The 22,333-nt window shown below is 40.0% G+C and overlaps 1 protein-coding gene across 1 annotated transcript in view; it reads right to left on the bottom strand.

Annotated features, from left to right (window-relative positions):
* Nucleotides 1–22,333, bottom strand: part of hmcn1 (hemicentin 1) — a 538,964-nt gene that overhangs the window by 76,387 nt on the left and 440,244 nt on the right. The window contains exons 76-81 of the mRNA XM_069942357.1: nucleotides 18,554–18,675; nucleotides 17,544–17,708; nucleotides 15,915–16,022; nucleotides 11,163–11,300; nucleotides 10,559–10,693; nucleotides 1,349–1,618 (exon numbers count right to left, since the gene is read on the bottom strand). Of these exons, the coding sequence (XP_069798458.1) occupies nucleotides 1,349–1,618; nucleotides 10,559–10,693; nucleotides 11,163–11,300; nucleotides 15,915–16,022; nucleotides 17,544–17,708; nucleotides 18,554–18,675 (938 nt within the window). The remainder of the gene's footprint in view (nucleotides 1–1,348; nucleotides 1,619–10,558; nucleotides 10,694–11,162; nucleotides 11,301–15,914; nucleotides 16,023–17,543; nucleotides 17,709–18,553; nucleotides 18,676–22,333) is intronic.

Raw genomic sequence — 22,333 nt, 5'->3', positions numbered from 1 at the left:
TAGGTGCAAGCCCCAATGAGTGGAACATGCATGAAATATGATGCAGTTAAACACATCCAACTTTTAAAATTGTTACAAATCAATTCACTATTACTATTACTAGAAAGATCACTAACTTGTTTAAGGAAAATTTTCTTACTTTATTGAATCATGTGAGGAAATCCTTATCTCAATGGTCTCCTCTTTTGATGACGTTAATAGGGAAGGTTAATATTATTGAGATGAATATCCTGCCTAACTTTTTGTATGTTTTACAAGTTGTCCCAGTATTTGCTCCTTAATCTTTTTTTGATTCATTAGACTCAATTATTTTCTCTTTTATATGGAAAAATAAGCATCCCCGTTTAAAAAAAAAATTCCTTCAAAATATTAAAAGAAATGGGGACTTGGCATTACCTAATTTGAGACTTTATTACTGGGCATAAAACATTAAATATATCATTATCTGGATACTTCAAAATGAACATTCTGGTGCCTCAGGATGGATTGACTTCGAGATTAAATCCATTAAAAGACACTCTCTTATCTCAATACTTGGAGCACATTTGCCTTTTTCGCTCTCCAAAATAACTGATAATTTAGCTAAATTTTACCGTAATATATCCTCTACATGTGATAAGTGTACAACTCAGGAAGGATTATATCATCTGTTCTGGCTATGTCTCTCCCTTTGTAACTACTGGAAAGAGGTATTTACCAGATTATCTTTAATTCTTGATAAAAATATTCAAGCCTTTTTCTTGCTATTTTTGGAATGAGTGGACTCCATCTCAATCTCATGTAGTTGCTTTTGCTTCCCTGATAGCTAGGCAGCTCATTTTGCTGCAGTGGAAAGATGTTGCCCATCCCACACATACACAATGGTTATTGGATTTGATGGCATCCTTCTCTCTAGAGAAAATTACGTTCAACTGCTTAAGCAAATTTAAAAAAATTCTGTTTGGGGTTTTTTTTCCAACTATTCTCAAAATTTATAGATCAATTATTTTTGCTTTTTATTAAAAATCTTTTCTTTTTATTTCTTTTTCTTCATTTTTTGAACTATTAGTATTTAAATTAGTAGTTGACGCCTGGTTCCGATTGTAATTGCTCAGATAATAGGTTGGGATTAGAAATTACATTAGTTATAGGTTTTTTTTATTTTATTGACAACGTGGATGATATGTATCTTGTTCACTGTTGGTTACTATCTGTAATCTTAATTTATCGTTACCTGAAATTTATATGATACGTATCTATGTATTTGGTATTTTTATTTTCTCAAAACCAATAAAAAGATTGAAAAAGAAAGAACACATCCAACTAATGTTAAAGCAGAGAGTGTTGATGGAGGTAAACTAACACTTACTGTGAACTGTCAGAGTCATGACAGAGCTCCTGGAACCTGCAAAATTGGCTGCTGTACAAGTGTATCGCCCAGTGTCTTGGGGCTGGGCAAAAGCAATTTGAAGGGCTCCAGTGCTGAGGATCCTTTGGCGAATGCTCTTAGAAATTGGATGCCCATCTTTATTCCAGGTGACTTCAGGATTTGGGGAACCCTTGGCCTCACAAACCATAGTAACTGGTTTATCCAAAGCAACAACATAGTTTGTTGGATGGGCCATGATGACCGGTGGTACTTTAAAATGAAAGGAAGTTGTTGCCAATTAAATTTAGTCAAATCTACATCTATACAGATTTACAAATATTAATACATTGCATGTATATTTAAAATAAAACTGTGTGAAGACAGCGCTAATTGTGAAGTAACCACAAGACAACATCTTGGTCAATTTTAAACACAACATTGTAGGGTAAAAGCAAGTGCCACGGCCTGTATAGAGCAGGAAATAGTGAAAAAGATTAATGAAATATCACACAATTAAAGCTTTGAGATAATGTTCAATAATGTTCAGAAGAACAGTATTTATAATACCACTTAATAATTAGAACATTATACTATTTAATAAATTAAAACTGGATAACTTAATATTTCAGGCAGAAGAGCTTGTCGCTGCTTTCTTTACCTTCCACTTGCACACACTGAATTGCAGTTACATGGTGCTGAATATGCCATAACATTAATTTCTTTGTTCACAAATAGAGCAAGAGTGACCAGTTGAAATTATTATACTAAATATCTGTTGCTACTGCAAATGTAACAAGAGAACCGTGACTCAGGAGATTTTAAACTAGAATGATTGGGGTGGGGTGGGGGGGAAGCAAGCAGAGGAGAATAGCAAGGAGAAGGTTAGATTGCAAACAGAGAAAGCTTGAACACAAAGTTTGGGGGTGGAAAGGAGGGTGATAGAGAAGGGAGGTGCTTTGTATGAAGATGGAAGGGAGAGGATAGAAAAAGAACATAATAAAGTTGTTTGTAAAGACAGGGCAAACAGAGAATAAGTAGTGGGAAATCTCTGAAATGCATATATTTTAATGCTGGGAGCATAGTAAGGAAGGTGGATGAGTTGAGGGTGTGGATAGACACTTGGAAATATGATGTGGTAGGGATTAGTGAAACATGGTTGCAGGAGGGATGTGATTGGCAGCTAAATATTCCTGGATTTTGTTGCTTTAGCTGTGATAGAATTGGAAGGGCAAAATGGGGTGGTGTAGCATTGCTTGTCAGGGAAGATGTTATAGCAGTGCTTAGGCAGGATAGAGGGCTCATCCAGGGAGGCTGTATGGGTGGAACTGAGGAATGGGAAAGGGGTAGTAACACTTATAGAGGTGTATTTTAGACCACCTAATGGGGAGTGAGAACTAGAGGAACAAATTTGTAGAGAGATAGCAGATATTTGTAATAAGTGGGAGATTTTAATTTTCCAAATATAGATTGGGAAACCCATTCTGTGAAAGGGCTGGATGGATTGGAATTTGTAAAATGTGTGCAGGATAGTTTTTTAGAGCAATACGTAGAAGTACCAACTAGAGAAGGGGCAGTGTTAGATCTACTGTTGGGGAATGAGATAGGTCAGGTGACGGAGGTATGTATTGGGGAGCACTTTGGATCCAGTGATCATAGTGCCATTAGCTTCAATGTAATTATGGAAAGGAATAGGTCAGGGCCGAGGGTTGAGGTTTTCGAGTGGGGAAAAGCTAGATTTGAGGAGATGCGAAAGGATTTGTGAGAAGTGAACTGGGACAATTTGTTTTATGGGCAGGATGTAGTAGAGAAATGGAGGTCTTTTAAAGATGAGATCTTGAGGATACAAAATCTTTATATTCCTGTTAGGTTAAAAGGCAGGGTCAAAAGTTTGAGAGAGCCATGCTTTTCAAGGGATATTGGAAACTTGGTTCGAAAAAAGAGACCTACAATAAATAAGAAACAAGGAAAAAAGATGCGTGGAGAATACACTGAATATAAAAAGAATCTTGAATCTAAGAAAGAAATTAGAAAAGTTAAAAGAAGGTATAAGGCGGTTTTAGCAAACAGGGTGAAACAAAAGGTTTCTACAAATATTTTAATAGCAAAAGGAGAGTGAGGGATAAAATTGATCCATTAGAGAATCAGAATGGACAACTATGTGTGCAGTCACATGAGATGGGGGAGATTTTGAACAAGTTCTTTTCTTTTGTATTCACTAGGAGAAGGATATTGAATTGTGAGGAGTAAAGGAAGCAAAGAGGGTAATTATAGAAAATGTATTGATTAAGAAAGAGGAAGTACTGGAGCTTTTGAAGCATATAAAGGTGGATAAGTCTCTGGGTCCTGATGGGATTTTCCCCAGGACTTTGAGAGAAGTTAGTGAGGAAATAGCAACGTCTCTGATAGTGATTTTTCAAATGTCATTAGAGACGGGTATAGTGCCAGAGGATTGGCGCATTACACATGTGGTTCCTTTGTTTAAAAAGAGTTCGAGGAGCAAGCCTAGCAATTATAGGCCTGTAATTTTGACATCTGTGGTTGGAAAGTTAATGGAAACCATTCTTGGGGATAATATATATAATTTTCTGGAGAGATGGGACTGATCAGGAACACTCATCATGGGTTTGTGTGTGGAAGGTCATGTTTGGCCAATTTGTTGAATTGTTTGAAGAGGTGACTAGGAATGTTGATGTGGGTAGAACAGTGGATGTTGTCTATATGGATTTCAGTAAGGCCTTCAATAAGGTTCTGCAAGGAAGGTTAGTTAGGAAGGTTCATGCGCTAGGTATTAACTTTGAGATAGTCAAATGGATTCAACAGTGGTTGGAAGGGAGATGCCAGGGAGTCATAGTGGATAACTGTTTGTCAGGCTGGAGGCCAGCGCCTCAGAGTCCTGTATTGGGTCCCTTGCTGTTTGTCGTTTACATTAATGATCTGGACGATGGGGTGGTAAATTGGATTAATAAATATGAGAATGATACTAAAATAGGTAGAATTGTGGAAAATGAAGGTTTTCAAAGATTGCAAAAGTGTTTGGACAGTTTAGAAGAGTGGGCTGAAAGATGGCAGATGGAGTTTAATGCTGAGAAGTGTGAAGTGCTTCATTTTGGAAGGAATAATCAAAACAGGACACACATAGTAAATGGGAGGCCATTGAAGAATGCAGTGGAGCAGAAAGATCTAGGAATAATGGTGCATCATTCCCTGAAGGTAGAATCTCATGTGGATAGGGTAGTGAAGGCAACTTTTAGTATGCTAGCCTTTATAAATCAAAGTATAGAATACAGGAGTTGGGAGGTGACGTTGAGACTGTTCAAGGCATTAGTGAGGCCAACTTTAGAATACTGTGTGCAGTTCTGGTCACTGAATTATAGGAAGGAAGGGAGGGAGAGTACAGAGAAGATTCATGAAAATGTTATCTGGATTTCAGAATCTAGATAACAAAGAAAGATTGAGCATATTAGGTATTTATTCTTTGCAGCATAGAAGGTTGAGGGGGATTTGATAGAGGTATTTAAGATTATGAGGGGGATAGATAGAGTTGATGTGGATAGGCATTTTTCTTTGAGGGTAGGAGAGATTGAAACAAGAGGTCATGAGTTAAGATTTAAGGGGCAAAAGTTTAGAAGTAACATGAGGAGGAACGTCTTCACTCAGAAAGTGGTGGCTATGTGGAATGAACTTCTGGGAGAAGTAGTGGCAGCAGGGTCCTTTTTGTCATTTAACCAAAAATTGGACATGTATATGGATGGGAGGGGAATGGAGGGTTATGGGCAGCGTGCAGGTAGATAGGATTAGAGGAGTGTACTTGGTTCGGTGCGGACAGAAGGGCCGAGATGGCTTGTTTCCATGCTGTAATTGTTATATGATTATAAAAAAGAAAAAAAAGTAGAAAAAAAGGTCTGGAGAATGTCAAGGGAATAAACTATATATCATAAAATGTAAATACTGGAGGTTACCAAGAAATTAGGTCTTCAGAGAGTCTGTTAAACATACAGACACACATTTGCAAATTTGGGCACCATATTTCCAAAATACTTGATATTTATTTCATAAACTGTAAGTGATATTCTCAAGTGGAATGCATCTATGAAATTCCCCTTGCCATCTCTCCATCCCTAAATCTATGTCCAATTTCTAAGTTGTTGCTATACATTTCCTAAAAGCTGCTATGGCAATTTATACAAATTCAATTTGATATATAGTTAGTTTCAATTTGGGTCTTATAGGCCTAATATTATCCACACAAATAGTATTGGATACTGTGGGAACTTAACCCCTGTCCAAAATATTTCCACCATACAACCAAAAATATTTAACTTTAGGACACTTCCAAGTAGAATGCAAAAATGATCCAATCTCTTGTCCACATCTAAAACACAAATCTGATAATTTAGGGTTCAATTTCTTTCAAATTTTTGAGGAGTTAGATATAACTGATGCAAAAAATTATATTGAACCAACCTATATCTAATGTTTATAATTTTTGTCATATTATCTCTACATAATTCCATCCAATCTTTCTCATCTATTTGACTATTTAAATCCACTTCCCATCTTAATCTTGACTTATCAACCCCAATTTTAGGGGCTTTTTTTTGAAGTAAATTATACATTACAGAGATAAATTTACTTAATCATATATGAAAGCATTTGCAGAAGTGGTGTTGCATGAAGAGCCGTATCAGGTTGTATCTATGCCATCGGTGCATGACCTTTGACTGCGCACCTTGTGAAAGCTTAAGAAAATGGTAATCACAATGTTTTTTCTTGAGCATAAACCAAGTGCAAGTTAACATGGATGTGGCAGACCAAAATACCTGTTTCAGCATTGGATGTCTTTGAGTTTAATTTCAGGAGTCCTGTATACCTGTTGACACCATCCTCTGATGGAGGGTAGGTGATGAAACCATTGTTATTCAGCACTGCACAACTTGGGGAACAATAGTTAGAGCAATGACAGCAGTCACCCAGTTTCATAGTTACAGACTTTTATTCATATATTCAGTAGAGATGTCTATCTGAAGGTAAGTTCTGATTGTTCTGGATCTGTGGAAGTGGAGATGAAAAGGATAATGGGGCAATGTCCAGAGAAGCCCTGAGGATCTGATCTTGGAGTAAGAAAATGTTTAATGGCCTCACACACAGTCAATTGAAAGGTACAGAGTGAATGCACTGATGCGATTGATCAATGACTACATATTTTTGAGTTGATCAGAACTCTGCAGATGCTGTGATTGTGTTCAGTGTCAATATGTGGGCAGTGGGATAACCATCCCTTTCGTGTTCACTTGGTCTCTTTTTTCAGAGGTTTCATGTCACTGTAAACTGTTACTTGTGGTTAGCCCATGCTTTCATTACCCTGGACCTGTTCCTGGTTCTTAGTGGGATCAGTGCCTTACTTCTTTTCCCATGGTTGTTGTGTGGCTTGATGCATTCTGGAGCAAGTTTCTACTTTCTGTAAAGTGGGTGACCCTATTTCTGTTCTTTAGCAGGTCCCTCGATAGTTGGGGTTGTGTGCCGCCTCCTAGAGTTGGGGAAAAATGGGGGAAGACAAAAGGATCTGGTGGTGAGTCTATGTTTTATGTTTCTGGTGGGTGATCCTCCCCATTTCAGCGGTTGGAATTGAGGATAGGGTTAAGGGTGTGTTTAGGATTGGGATTCAGGTTAGGTTTGGGGTTGAATTAGGGATTTGGTTTGGGGTTGAATTTAAGGTTAGATGAGGAGATTCAGGTTAGGGTTAGATTTGGGCTTCAGGTTAGGGTGAGATGTGGGGTTGAGTTTAGGGTTAGATTTGGGGTTCAAGTTACAGTTAGGTTTGAGTTGGGTCACCAAATGTCTCAGATGGTGTTTCCTCCTAGCTCAACACCAGTGAGGGAGGGCGGTCTTTGGCATCTGTTGGCCCTTGTACAGAACAAAGCCACCTGACTGTCTCTCGCCCAAGAGCAGACATCCCAATTCGTCATTGTGCCATTCGGTGTGTTAGTATTTTGGACGGGGTCCATGTTAGACTGGGGAGATGTAGTGTTTGGGGTGAGTTAAGGATTGAGTGGTTAGTATTTAGACTAGGTGATGGATGTGTGTCCCTTCCCTTTATGCTGGGTTATAGTGGAGGTCTGGGGAAGTTCCGCTCCTGATGGCTGTGTTATTGTGGGGTTTGTACCCTGGAAGTAGATGTTGTCCCCTTGTGGGTGAAAATTAGGGGTGAGAGCTGGATATAGTGTAGTTCCAATGTGTATGTGTTTGTGGCCGGAGATGATGGGGTGGGAGTGTTGGAGGATCCCTTTATTTGTCAGGTTTGTTAGTTACTCCTATTTAGTTGGAGGGGGTTTGGGTTTTCAATCCTTTCAGAGTGAAATCTACTGTGTGTAGCCCTGTTGTTAAGCTTCTGCTAATTCTAAACAATCTAACTATCCTTGGTTCAGTCCATTCAGTGCACTGGTTTGCAGTAATTTAATCCAATTACATTCTGCTCTCTTCCTTTGTAGCTTGTCCAATTGATGTCAGTCTCAAGGCCTAGGATCTCTAAGGACTGGCCTCCATGTTGTTGGAAATGTCTGCTCAAAGGTCTGTGTTGGTCCCTCACTCTACTGTACTAACTACGGTGCCCAGTGAGATGAGTTCTCAGACTATTCCCTGTCTCCCCTAAATACAGAATGTGGCATTGTTTGCATCTGATTGCACAGACTACATTTTTCAGTTCACAAGTAATTCTTTACTCTATCTGGGCCCATTTGCCCGTAATTCTATTTTGTATATTCTTGTGTATTTTTAAGTGTATTTTCATGCCCCACATTGTTTTTTTTTTAAAACTGCAGTTTTGCACTGAGCAGGAGATCCTTCAAATTTTTGCCTCTCTTAAATGGGCTGAGTGTATCTAAATTTTGGTTGAGCCGTTTGAATTTGGATTTGTGTATCCCCTCTGCCTCAGTGCAGTGAAGAGGATGGTGGTGGCCTGGTTAAAGTCCTCCTCTCACGTGCAGATGCAGTGAAAGCGGGTAGCTGGAACTTCACAATTCCCCTAAAGATGTGTTTTGGGTGGCGGCTTGAAGTGTGTAGGAGGGTGTGGGTGTCTGTGGTTTTGAAATAGACTTTAGTGGCTAGTTTGTGCCTGTTGTTATCTTTTGCCTGTTTGAAAACTGTGGTGTCAAGCAAGTCAATTTTCTGTGTGTCTGTTATTCCTTTGTCTATGATGGAGGGATGGTGGCTGTTCAGTGTCTGGATGAATTCTGCCAGCTCTGTTTCTGTATGTGTCTACACTCCTCAAATGTCATCAGATACCTGTAGTACTACATGGAGAACCTTTTAAAAAAAACTGTCTCCTCTCACTCAGTCTCCTATGTTGGCATAGGTTGGAGCAAACGTCATCCCTTAGATTTGGAGGTAAAATTGGTCATTGAACTTAGTCATTTTTTTTTTGTCAGGCCCACGAGAAGCATCATCTGGTCTACTTGGGTCAGGGTAATTCTCCGGGATATTTTTAACTGCTTGCATGGCCCTTCTCTGTTTCTATGTGTGTACAGGTTTTCAATATCCATCGTGAAAAGAATGGTGTTGGGGGAACCATCAACGAGTTCATTATTCGTGTGAAGTGGTATGTATCCTTGATGTAGCTAGGATGTTCTGTCCAAGGAGATTATGAAAGGAATCAATGTACTCTGCTACCTGAAAGGATTTACTGCCACAGTCTGATACAATGGGTTTATTCGGGCGGGGGAAAGCACCTTGCCAGCTACCATCCACATGTCCGGGTGCTTATGTAGTTTGGGCAAAATATAGAACTTTCTTGCTTGTGGTTGTGTTCCATTCAGGTATCTTAGTTGTTTCTGTCTCATGTGCTTTGACCTTTTTTTTTGGCCTTTTAGGACCTTCTCTATTTCCTCCTATGTTTGTCTGAAGATGGGCTCTACTAATTTGGTGTTGTGTGACTAGAATAACTGTATCCAAGTTAAATCACACATAATTGAAAATCAGACTTGAAGAAAGTCTCAATCTTTTCTTTGGGAAACTCTATGCCTCTGATGCACCATTACATAGAGGAGGCCAGGCAGTGGCATCAAATGACAGGGAGTCCAACTGTGCCCAGCCCACTCCATTAACAGCAAGATTTCATATGGTTTGTGAGACCTACCTTGTTATGTCTTAAAGGAGATCAGCTGGAGTGTGTCTTGGTAAAGAGCTTAGAAAGGACTCTGTTATTTCACCTTTAAGGGTGTTGGATCTCTGGCTCTCCTTCAAAACTTCCACACCCTCACCCCCTCAATCAAACGGCCAACCTCACCTATCTATAGACTGAATAGAACTCACCACTTAAAAACGTAGATACGTGACCACCTCCCCTATATCTGAATACCAGTTCCTGGCGGTCAATCTCATCCCATTCTACAAACCTCACCACTCCACGGTCCACCTTTGGTTACCAATTCTTATCCCTGTGCAGTCAAACCCCTCTTCCCCTAGTGGCACAGTGCTGCAGCTAATAAAAGTGCAGCTTAACGGTGACAGAGACTTAGTTTCCATCCTGGTCTTGGGTGCTGTCTGAGTGGATTTTGCACATTCTCTGGGACTGGAAAGATTTTCCCCTAGATGCTTCAATTTCTCCCACATTCAAAGCACTGCTGGTAAGTTAATTGTTCATTATAAAGTGTCCCTAGTGTGTAGGTGAGTGGTAGAATTGGGTGGAGGTGAGAGAAGAGTTGATGATCACATGGGGACAATAAAAAATGAGATTAGTGTAGGATGGGGTAATGGGTGATTGATGGTCAGCACAGATTCTGTGGGATGAATGAATCTATAATTCTATAACTACAGGATGGAGACTATGGTTGATGACTGTGCAGAAGTATCACTGTCTGACAATTGAATAACCACTAGTGATGAGAAGGTCCTGACTCACAATTTATATTGACAGAAGACCAGAATCTATTATATTGAGAAATAATAGTGATCTTTAATGTTAAAGCAGATAATAAGTATACTATCCCAGTAATCTCCAAGGGAGCCAAGGGCTGTGAATGTCAAATCGAATAACAAATTCAATTATTTTTTTGTCATTTAAAGCACTGGTCAGGTCCTCGTCAATTACTGTCCTATTGTAAACACGAGTAGCCAAGGGAAGACACAGTTTGTCTCTAAACCATTAAAGTGAAATGAAACATTGTCTTTCATTTGGCACAATCTTAAACAGGAGGCATTTACAGAGGAACTTACCCTGCACTCTCAACTTAATCTTTCCCAGTGCTGTGCCAGTTGGGTTCTGTGCCACACACATATATGTCCCAGTATCCTTCACTGCAGCCCTTGTAATCTGAAGTCCTCCATTGGGTAGAACAGTGTAATCTCCTTCTGCACAAAACAGGAAAGCATTACCTTGAGAAGCACTGAGTGATTACTACTGTGCACTTAATACTAAGGTTCCTTTGGTTGACACATAATAATAAATAAAATGTAAAATACATGGCATACTTTAACTTCTGAGAATCCATAAACATTGCCCGGCATTCAAATCAATAAGAAAAAGAGAGTCGTGTCTCCAGTGCTCCAACAGCCTCTGCATCTGCACAGACTCCTGTTCAATTCATTTTAGCAACCTGAGCTCCAGTCCAAATTTCCAACATGATCAGGAACCCTTCTTGTCCTCTTTGATCTTTGAATCATTGTGGATGCTACAAATTCATTAATTCTGATATGGTTATCGAAGATGAGGATGTAGAAATAAGGTATGGTATTTACTTGTTGGTTGCAGTATAATGAATACTTCCAGAATTCAGCAAACTTCAGAGATTTTTTGGAAAGCAGAATGATGACTATTTACCTGCTGTGTTAATGCTGATGCCTTCTTTCTGCCATGTTACAGTGGGGCTTGGTATGCCAGTCGCCTCACATGGGAGAGTAATGGGATTATTCAGAATTACCTCCAGACTGCTGGGCTGAGTTTGAATCATAGGAGGTTCTGGGTGAAAATGTAATTTATATTAATAAAGAAGCATAAAATATTCAACCAATCAAAATATGACACAATACAGTATTTCTTTTAATCCGCAAGTCTAGATCAAATTCAAGTGCATTTTCAGTTCTAATGCTCATTCAAAACTAGATTTGTTCTAATCACAGATCATTGCTATTAACTAAGCAATTCAGAGTTGGAATTTATTTTGTCAATGCATTATGCTCAGTAAATGTGAAGCCAGATGGAAAGCCAAAGTTATCTTGGTGTATTTCAAAGTGATGTTTTAATAGCACAACTTTGAGGGTATCCTTCAAATTCCATGGGAATAAAACATTTGAGTAAGACTCTAGTAATTCAGACACTGAGGTAATAGCTTATGGAGAAAGTGTAGATGGAAACCAGTCTGTGGTCCTTCTGTGGAAGAACCCAAACACTCTCCAAGGCCTAGCAATGTTTTCCTTTTCATTTTGTGCATTATGGAGTCAGACATCACTTAAACAGGTATTCTGATCCACTGACTCAGTGCCAACCATCAAGCACCTACTCATGTTCATTTTCCATTATAACAGAGAGCTGGCTTACAGAAGGCTAGGTCTAGAACTTAACATTCCTGGTTCCAGGATGTTCAGACGAGATAGAGGAGTGAGAAAGGAGGTACAGAGGCCATTTTAGTTCACAAAATAAACTGAGAAGGAATGATATAGAGGCATACAGCATGGAAACAGGCCCTTCAGGCAGCTTGTCCATGCCAACCAAAATATTTCACTCAGACTAGTCTAAACCCATCCTACTATCCATGTATCCAAGCAACTTTTTTCTTAAACAATGCAATAGTACCTGCCTCCTCCGACAGCTCATTCCATGCACCCACCGCCCTCCGTTTAAAAATATTACCCCTCAGGTTCCTGAAAATTATGAGGGGGATAGACAAGAGTAAATGTAGATAGGCTTTTTCCACTGAAGATAGGTGAGATACAAACCAGAGGACATGGGTTAAGGGTGAAAGGGGAAACACAGAGAGTGGAGGGAGTGTGGAATAAGCTGCCAGCTGGAGTGGTGAATATAGGCTCAATTTTCACATTTAAGAACAATTTGGACAAGGACATAGATGAGAGAGGTATGGAGGGCTATGGACTGGGTGCTAAGCAACAAAATGGTTCAGCACAGACTAGAAAGGCTGAAGGGCCTGATTCTGTGCTCTAATGTTTTATGCTTCTATGTCCCCTAGTTACTGATTCCCTTGGTCTGGGCAAAAGTCTCTCTGCATTCCTCTCATAATTTTGTACACCTCAATGAGATCACCCCTCATTCTTGCACATTCCAAGGAATAAAGCACTAGCCTGCTCAACCTCTCCTACTGTATTTAAAATTGTATAGGATGACCCCAAAATTTTCACAGAAAATGTTTTGAGTGATAGCCTTTGTATAAGACAACCTCCAAATCTGGCATTTACCACTGACTAGTGGAGGCTATTAAAATTAAATCACAATATTTTAATAACAAATTATTATTTAAATGTTTAAATTTTATTTGGATATTTTAAAATAAAATACTGTCGGCTCCTGTAACAGGCTGTTTAAAGCCTGTACAGAGGCGACAGCAGTTGGACTGGGCGGATGGACCCCGCAGAGGAATACTGAGAGTTCTCAAATAATTAACGGAGCATGCACAAGATTGCATCGGAGCTAGCAGGAAGATAGTGGCAGTGTTGAGACTTTGTCATCAAGGAAAGAATTTTAGACCCTTTGTATAGGTCGACTGGATTTAAGGTGAAATTTTTAAGTTTTGAAGATCGTCCTATACAACAGCATCTACGATATATCCCAGGCTCCCAAGTCCTCGCAACATCCTTGTAAGTCTTATCTGAACTCTCCCTAGCTTGACAATATCTTTCATGCAACATGGTGACCAAAACGGAAACCAATACTCCAAAAGGGGCCTCACGAATGCGACACAGCTGCAACATGACTTCCCAAACTTCTGTACATCCATACCTGACAAAGAACCTAGGTCCAAATCATTGGTTCCCTTTACTTCCTATAGATGCTAAATAACCTCTGAGTTTCTGGAACACCAATGTTCCATACACAGTACTCTGACTGATGAAGGCTAATGTGTCAAAAGCCTTTTTGACCACCTTTTTTTCCTTTGGTGCTACTTTCATGGTACTATTGTGATAGTACAGATCTATCACCAATGTACATAGTGTATATAGTTACTGTATCTAGACTGTGCTTACAGCGATTGGCTGAGAGCTAAGCCACGCCTATTGTCTGGGCCTTAAAGGGTTGTGTCCCTAGCCAGGTGGGATCATTCCGGACTGGTCGGCCACCTGTGAAGAGCTCCTGTCTTTTGCTAATAAAAGCCTTGGTTTGGATCAACAAGTCTTTGGTTCTTTCGACGAGCTCTACAACTATGTATATTTACTCCTGGATCCCTCCACTCTACAACATTCCCCAGATCCTGACCATTCACTGTGTATGTCCTACCCATGTTCGACTTCCCAAAGGCTACACCTCACATCCCTCTGAATTAAATTCCATCAAACACTCCTCTGACTACTTGCCTCAAGATCCTGCTGCAATATGTTAGAAGGATCACCAAGTAAAATGAGGTGGGCTTTAAAATATAAAAAAGGGAAAAATAGACTGTTGGCTATTTCTGGGAAATAGAAGCACAAAGTTAATGTGCGCAAAAAATATCAGGGCAGTTATAGCGAGGGGATTTCAGTCACTCCAAAATGAACTGACATAATCAGCTTGAAAGGCGAAAAGGGCATACAATTCCTATCATTATAGAGAATTTCTTGAGCAGGTCCAGTAGGAATGGTGAGACCTCATGAGGTGAACAGATATATGTGCAGATACAGAGAATTTTATTGACTTCTTTAGCAGAAAGGCCAGAGGGTGGAAAAATGAAGGAATGACATGTAAAAATCTGCAGATAAAATTAAAACATTTAAATAGGCTTTATATATACATAAAGATTTTTTTTAAATAACCAGAGCAAGGCTTCGCATAAACCAAAAAGGCAAGTTATTTGCAAAGACAGAGACTGTGGGCTGCATAAGTATTATGTTTGAATTGAAAAGGTAGAGAGGGACAAGGCCCAAATTGGATTAGTATCAAGAGGCACCGTCAGTATGGAGGAGATAGTTTCTGTGCAGTATGTTTATATGATTCTCTGATCTTGACTTCATAGTTAGCAGCTATCTTTTCAAAAGTTGGGGACATTAAAAAAGTTCAGGAGAAAGTGTGTGAAGTATCAGATTGGATACAATTGTAAAAGAGAAAGTATTAGTGTGTTTAACATCTTTAAAAGTGGATTAACTGCTAGGCTTGAATGAAAGCATACCAAACTACTGAAAGCAGCAAAGGAGGAAATTAAAGAGCTTTTGACCATCATTTTTCAATCAGGAGTGACAATGGAGAAGTAAAGCCCTGCTAGTGTTCCAGTTGTTCGAAGCGCTGCTCTGCAGGGTCCTAATGCCCGGTAGTGAAGCTGATAGCTTTGAACATGCTTTAAACAGCCTTTAAAGGAGCCAATGTTATTTTTTTCCTAACTCCTGCAACCGAGAAGTCTGTGCCCAAGACGGCGGCGCCTGTTTTGTGCTGTGGACCACGAGGAGTTGCAGACTCCATGGGAGCAGTGGACTGGTGCAGGGTACTAGAAATGAGACCACCACCACCTGTTGACAGGAAAAACATAGCATAGGAGGCAACCCTACAGGATGGAGACTATGGCAGCAGACCAGTGAGGGACTAACACAGATGCTGAAGGACTAACACAGACTGCAGGCTGATGGAGACTAGCTCATGGGAACCAGGTATTGGAAATGGGATTTGAGAGGGTTCTGAGGGCAAGGAGGGCTCCCAAACAGCCTCGGGTGTTGAAAGCTTCCTGATCATTTCAGAGGTTTGGATCTTGAGCTCAGGTTGCCAAAGAATTGAATGGGTGTCTGGGTGGCTGCAGGAGCGCTGGAGGCGAATTCACAGATTCTCTGATGGAACTCTCTTTTGCTTCTGTTTCTCTTATTGTTAGGGGCAGCAGGCAATGCTAATGGCGACTCTTTCTTTGCCTTGCGGCAGGCAACGGGAAATTTTGTGCAATGACAATAAAAGGAATGATGAAATTTTACATCAGATGCTCGGCAGCCAAAACCACGAGGGTTGCGGACTCCAGCGGAATAGCAGAACTGTGTAGGGTACCAGAACGGGTGAAGAGGAACCTGGAATAGGATTGTACAGGGTAGGAAACCACAGCAATGGACCAGTGAAAGGCTCAGGATCCACCTACTAAAAAAGGACAATTTTACTGATGGTACAGAAATGTGATCATTAGCTCATTCCTGGCTTAGTCTCAGGGAACTGTCAGAGAAAAGACAATAAGTGTTTTTGTTTGACCTCAGAAATATGTAGTCCAATAAAGAAAAGCTTTTTTGTTCTTCATGGAATGAACTCCAGGTGTCTAAGCAACTGATGGTTTAATTATTCCTTGAACACTTGAGTCATTTGGCATGGTTGTGATATTGGGAAGAAGCAATGATGAAAGAAATGAGATTTGATTTGACTTTATTCCTGACAATTGAAATAAAACTCGACAAATAAAACACCTACCTTGTACGCGGAGGTTGACCTGCCTTCGTGCAGTGCCCGCAGCATTCTTCGCCACACATGTGTACCTTCCTGCATGACTGAGCTGGGCAGCACTGATCTCAATTGTTCCTGAATCAGCAAGTTGGGAGAGGCAAAGCTAAATAGATTATAGTGATATATTTATAAGCACACAATGAGCTACTGGAAGAACTCAACGGGTCAGCCAGAAGCTATGGGTAGATCCACTGAGCTCCTCTGGAACTCATTGTTTTCTAAATACTCCAGCATCTACAGTCTTTGTTTTTTTTAATGACATATTTATACTTGTTGTGCAATAAACAAATAGTGATCCTCCACATGGTGCCATCAGATGAGGAATTAGAAAATAAGTAGAAAAGAAATAAAATCATTCAAACAGATCTATTTTTCCTTGAAAGTTGAAGAAGATAAAAATGATTTAGATCTCCAGGTTAACAATCTACTTTGTGCAATCATAAAAATATCCTTCATGTGCTAAGGATCCAACATCCTCTATCTATTGGCCATCAAGCCTGAAATAAAATCAGAAAGTGTTGGGTTGGAAACAATCAAGAGGTCAGACACCATTTGTGTGAGAGTCAGCTTTTCATAATAATAATCTTCCATTAGAGTGTAAAGAAATTAGAGATGTTAAGTAAGAGTTTAAGTAGAATGACAGGAGAAAGAATGAAAGGAAGGAGACAACAAAAGAGAAGTCTTTGATAGGTCAAGGGAACATGCAAACATTAGCAATGTCAGCTGATATATTTGAGGTAACAAGGAGCCTTTGATGGTGTTTAAAGCTGGAAACAGAATGCTGAGTCACTTAGAAGGAAGGGCAAAATGTTGTCTTTGAACTCCTGTTGAGTTTTGCTGGAACAATAAAGGAGACAAAGGAGAGAGATAGTGAGGTGGAGGATTAAACAGATGCCAAGAAGTTTAGAGGTCAATCTTCAGAGCTAAACTGATGTTTTCCAAAAAACACTCAACTAGTGTGGAGGGGACCACTCAGCTGAGTAAACTGAAAGATGTATATGTAAATCAGTGTTTCAACTGGAAAGTAAAAGAGGAATCAATATGCAGATGTTGCATCTCCAACACTTCCAGAAGAAGTTCTTGTGGGTAGAAGAAGAGATAAAATGTGGTTAGCGTGGGGTCATGGAGAAAAGAGACAATGCAAAGGCTGAAAGTTAAGGGGAAGGAAGATGTACTTTATTTGGTGCTGACATGTTGGAGGTGGCAGTTAGTAGGCAGGACGATAAGAACGAAAGGAACTTTCACAGTCTGGGTTGGGGGGAAGAGGGGGAAACATACTTAAAATTTCTGTGGGAGACTTTGGGTTGTTTATGTTTAATATTTGCTGATGGTATCTCTCGAGAAATAGAGAGAAAGGACAGCCATTTCAGACATGGACCATGTGAAGGAAGGTTTGACAATGGAAGCAAATATATGGAATTTTTCATTTTAGGTAATGGAATTAACAAATAAATAAACAGGTCATGTCAACTGAGAATAACTTTAATATTTTTAGTCAGTACATAATCAGATTTTTTTTTCTTTTTCTGGTATTGCCTGCAATGCTGTATATCTTTGGAATTTCCAGTCCCTCAAGGAATGTGTTCGCATTGTTACCTGTGGAGAGAATGAAGTAGCCTTCTCCTTGAGCTGGCAGCCTGGCCCCATCTTTAATCCAGTGAATTCTTGGTTCTGGGACACCAGAGGCAGTGCAGGTAATAACAGCAGGTGCCAGCCGCGTTACCAACAAATCTGTTGCTTCGTCAGCCACTGAAGGAGGAACTAAATAGAAAGAAGATTAAAAGGGAACTAATATTTTTACCTCAGTTGAGAAAAGATTCAATGAAGCAAGGACAACTGACATTTTTCTTCAGAGATATTTTAATGGTAAGATTAATTAGTGGTTTTGACATTAGTGAACCTAACCTCCAGACACAAGACTCCCATCATTATCTTTTTTTATTTTCTCTCTGATGTGAATGGTGCTACTCTATTGCCCAACTTCATACCTTTTCTTGTTATTCATGAATTAGACTGGAGGTTATCTTGGAAAACATATGCGCAAAACACACTCAAAAATGTACACACATTCAAAAACACACACACATGCAAAAGTCTTTTTAATCCATGGTTTTAACCAATTAACTCCCATTCCAAATGTTTAGGCTGCCGCCCCTTTCACACCTCACCTCTTGGTTTTGAACTTGGTATAGGGTCCCAGCAAATTATTCAGAGAAATAGGGCCCCAATACCAACACATAGAATTCTACACTAAGGTGAGGTGTGAAAAGGGAGTTCAGCCAAAACAGTGACATTGTGCAGCAGGTGTCATGGCCCTGTTACACAGATGCACACAGGAATTTAAATTCAGTGTAAGAGTGCAAGATTGCTGCTTTAGCTCCCATACTTCTGGGTTGACAACAAACCATGTTCTTTTGCTTTTCAGATAATGCAATTCACCAATTTCCTTTAATAAATTGGGCATTGGATGTCAATTCAATTTGTTATGTGTAATATTCATCAAAAGTTGGGCTGACACCTACGTTAAAATAGAAGAGTAATATCTGAGTAAATAATCATACTTTGTAATGTGAAAAACTAGCTGCATTTCATCCGACAGTGCTCACCTTGCACAGTAAGTTGGATGACTCTTTGATCTTCCCCAGCATAATTTGACACTTTGCACTCGTAATGTGCGGTGTCATCCACAGTGGGCGAGATGATTACAAGAGAACCAGAGGAAAGCATTCTGGGGGGAAAAAATATCAAAAAATGAATTACTGCTCAGCCTTTTCTTTTATCTCAATCCTTTGGTTTGCGAATTTAAGTTGCTGTTTAATCCATTGCAATCCGTGCTCCCTTTGTGCAGAACCCAATGTTGACGATCTCAACCGCCCACATGTAAAAAGCAGGGAGTGTTGTATACCAGATCTACATCGATGCCAGTTGTGGTAAACCAGGCTGAATGCATACACAGCATTGGTCTTACAGTGGGCAACGAAGGAAAGAGAAATGGGGCCTAATTATGAGCAAGGTTCTTCTAAACATCTGTATAACCACTGATGGTGGCCGACAATCAATTGCCAAAAAAATTAATAGTTCTGAATGATCAGATTGTATCTGATGCAACATTACACAATGCTGTGCAGTATTCAGAATTATTGTGGAACTTCTATGTATAATGCAGTTCCCAATTTAACATTTTGTTATTACGATATAATTCCTTTAGAAGAGTTTTGATTTTCTGCGTAACTGAACTTTTAGCCTGGTGATAAAGTGGTCCATCTTATCTCTAGAATTTTAAACACTCAGTTATCTGCCCTCTTTATCATCCCTGAATGTAATCAATTCAACTTTGTGACTGTGCCTGCAGCTATCAGGCCTCCAAGTTCCTCTTGTTACCTCTCTGCCTCTAAACAGGAGAAAAAGAGGCATACACTTAAGCAGTTCAGATCAAATGAATCTATCGGTGAGTATAAGAGGTGTTGGCGTAAACTTAAGGAGAAAATTAGAAAGGCAAAAAGACATGAGATGTATCTGGCAGACAGTAAAAAGGAAAATTCCTGAAAATGTTGTAGGTATATTAAGAGAAAGAGGGTGGTGAGGAAGAAAATTGATCCCATTAAAGATCAGTCTTTGTGGTGCCATAGCGGATCAGTGTGATTTTAAACAAACATTTATCATCAGTCTTTGATATGGAGAATATCAAAGAGGCAAAAGAATTAAACATAAAGTACAAAGGAAGAGCTGACAGTACATTAAAGCTGGATAAATCTCCAGTGACCTGATGAAGTGCATTCTTGCAACTTGGAGAAAACTGGGAAGAAATTGTGGAGATCTTGCATCAATTTTACATAATCTTTGCCCACAGGTAAAGTGCCAGAAGACTGGAGGGCATCAAAGAAGTCAAGGAGCTACAGACAAGTGACCGTGAAAACAGTAGTAGGAAAGATAGTGGAGGGATTTCTGAGGGGCTAAATCTACCAGCATTTAGACTGCTTTAAGGCGGTCAGGAAGGCTTTGACTGTGAACAAATCTGGCAGCCTTTTGAAGAGGTGCCAAGAAGATTGATGAGGGAAGATTGATGATGGTGGACCTTGTATTAATAGATTTTAGGAAGGCCTCTGAAAAGGTCCCGCATGACGGGTTTGTCCAGAAGGCGAGATCGCATGAGAATCGGGGGGGGGGCCTGGACATTGGATTCAAAATTAGCTGAGTGAAGAAGTCCGAGGGATGTGGTGGATGGCTGCTTTTCTATTTGAAGGCCTATGTACAGTGGTGTGTTGTAGGGGTTAGTGAAAGGACCACTGTTGTTTGTTTTATATATATATATATTCGTGACTTAGATGGCAATGCTGTTAATTTGTTTAGTAAATTTGCAGCTTACACCAAAATTGGTGGTTTAGTGAACAGTAAGGAAGGATAACCAAGCATAGAGCAGTATCCAGATGAATTGGGATGGTGGACTGAGGAGATTTAAGAGGGATCTAAGCAGCCACTTTTTACTCGAGGGCAATCTGCATCTGGAATGAGCTGCCAGAGGAAACAATAGAAACTGGTACGTTATGTCACTCAAAAGATATTTGGACAGATAAATGGATAGGAGGAGTTTAGAAAGATCTGAACCAAATGCAGGCAAAAGGGTCTAGCCCAGAATGCCAACTTGATAAGCATGGATGAGTTGGGCTAAAGGGCATGTTCTATGCTCATGACTACAATTCCTCTAACTACCATAAAACCTCTCTCTTTAACCAACCTTTTAGTCAATGGTTTGGTGAGCTAATTGGTTGGAAGAACATTTATCATTACATGTATCAAAAATGAAGTGATAGAGGTTGTTTTGCAAACAGACCAGAAGAGATCTCATCCATAGTCCAACAAGAAAGAGACAGCACAAAAGAACAGAGAGGGACAGAGCAAAGGCAACATCTTGGGGCTCATTCATCTGGAGTCTGAAAGCAGCTGAAAAAAATGGTCCTTGTATCTGGTGGTGTGCCATCTCTTACGTATGAATCTTCTTCTTGATGGAAGGGGGGTGGGGTGGTGAAGAGAGTATGGCTGAAGTTGGATGAAGTTTTTAAAATGTTGCCTGCTTTTCCAAGGCAGCCGGAGTTATTGATGGAATCATTGGAAGGTGGGGAGGGGGGGGGGTGTATGCTTGATGAACTGAACCACTTTCACAACCCTCTGCAGTTTATTGCAATCTTGGGCAGAGCAGTTCCCATACCATGCAGTGATGCACCCTGATAGGATGCTTTCAATTATATACCTATAGAAGTTGTTAGGCGATATTGGTGACATGCCTCGGGCTTCAGAGGAAGTAGGGGAAGTGGAGGTGATGTTGTGCTTTCTTGGCCATTACATTGACATGGGTAGACCAGGACAAGTTACTGGAGATGTTTATCCCAAGGAACTTATATCTGTCTACGATCTCTACCTCAACACCATTGATAAGACCAGGGAGTGAGGTCCATCCTCTTCTGGAAGTTTAATATCAAGCTTTTTGGTTTTGCTAACATTGAAGTAGAGATTGTTTCCCTGGCAGTAAAGTCACTAGTCCCACTATTGCTCTTCTGTACTCCATTTCATTATAGTGATGTGATCAGCAAATTTAAAGATGGAATTGTTGCTGTGTTTGGCCTCACAGTCGTGGGTGTACAAAGAGTTTGGTAGGGAGCTGAGTGGGCATGCTTGTGGGATTTTAATTGGGAAGAGACTCAATTGGCTGGATGTGTTTTTCTTCAAACAGAAGAAGCCAATTGGCATTTATTGAAGTATGAATGAATGACATCAATAGGATAGATACTAAGATACATTTCCACACAGAACCATAGAACATTACAGCATAGAAACAGGCTCTTTGGCTCTTCTAGTCTGTGCCAAACTATTTTTCTGCCTAATCTCACTAACCTACACTCTGACCATAGTCCTCCATACCTCTATGTATCTGTCCAAATTCTTCTTAAATGTTAAAAATAGTGCCTGCATTCACCACTTCAGCTGGCAGCTTGATCCACCCTCCCACCACTTTCTGTGTGAAGAAGTTCCCCTTAATTTTCCTCCTAAAGCTTTCACCTTTGCCCATGTACTCTGGTTTGTATCTTGATGCACAATCAATTGCACAAAGACTGAAGTAACCAAAACTGAAGGCTTTTATTTGCAAGAGATGGACGACATCCGTATGTTGGTCGCTCACACAGAACCAGACTCAAACTAGGAGTAGGCTTGTGGCATGACAGCCTTTATGGGGAAAAAAGGGGAGAAGTCATGAGCCGGCCAGTGAGAGCAGGGTCAACCAAGAAAGGTCACGTAATTTACATATAACGCATATGTACAATAGTTGTCTCACCTACCCTCAGTGGAAAAAGCTTAGCTACATTTACTCTGTCTACCCCCTCATAATTTTA

Source organism: Narcine bancroftii, chromosome 5, assembly GCF_036971445.1.
Source record: "Narcine bancroftii isolate sNarBan1 chromosome 5, sNarBan1.hap1, whole genome shotgun sequence".
Classification (NCBI taxonomy): Eukaryota; Metazoa; Chordata; class Chondrichthyes; order Torpediniformes; family Narcinidae; genus Narcine; species Narcine bancroftii.
This window is presented reverse-complemented; position numbering and strand designations above follow the sequence as displayed.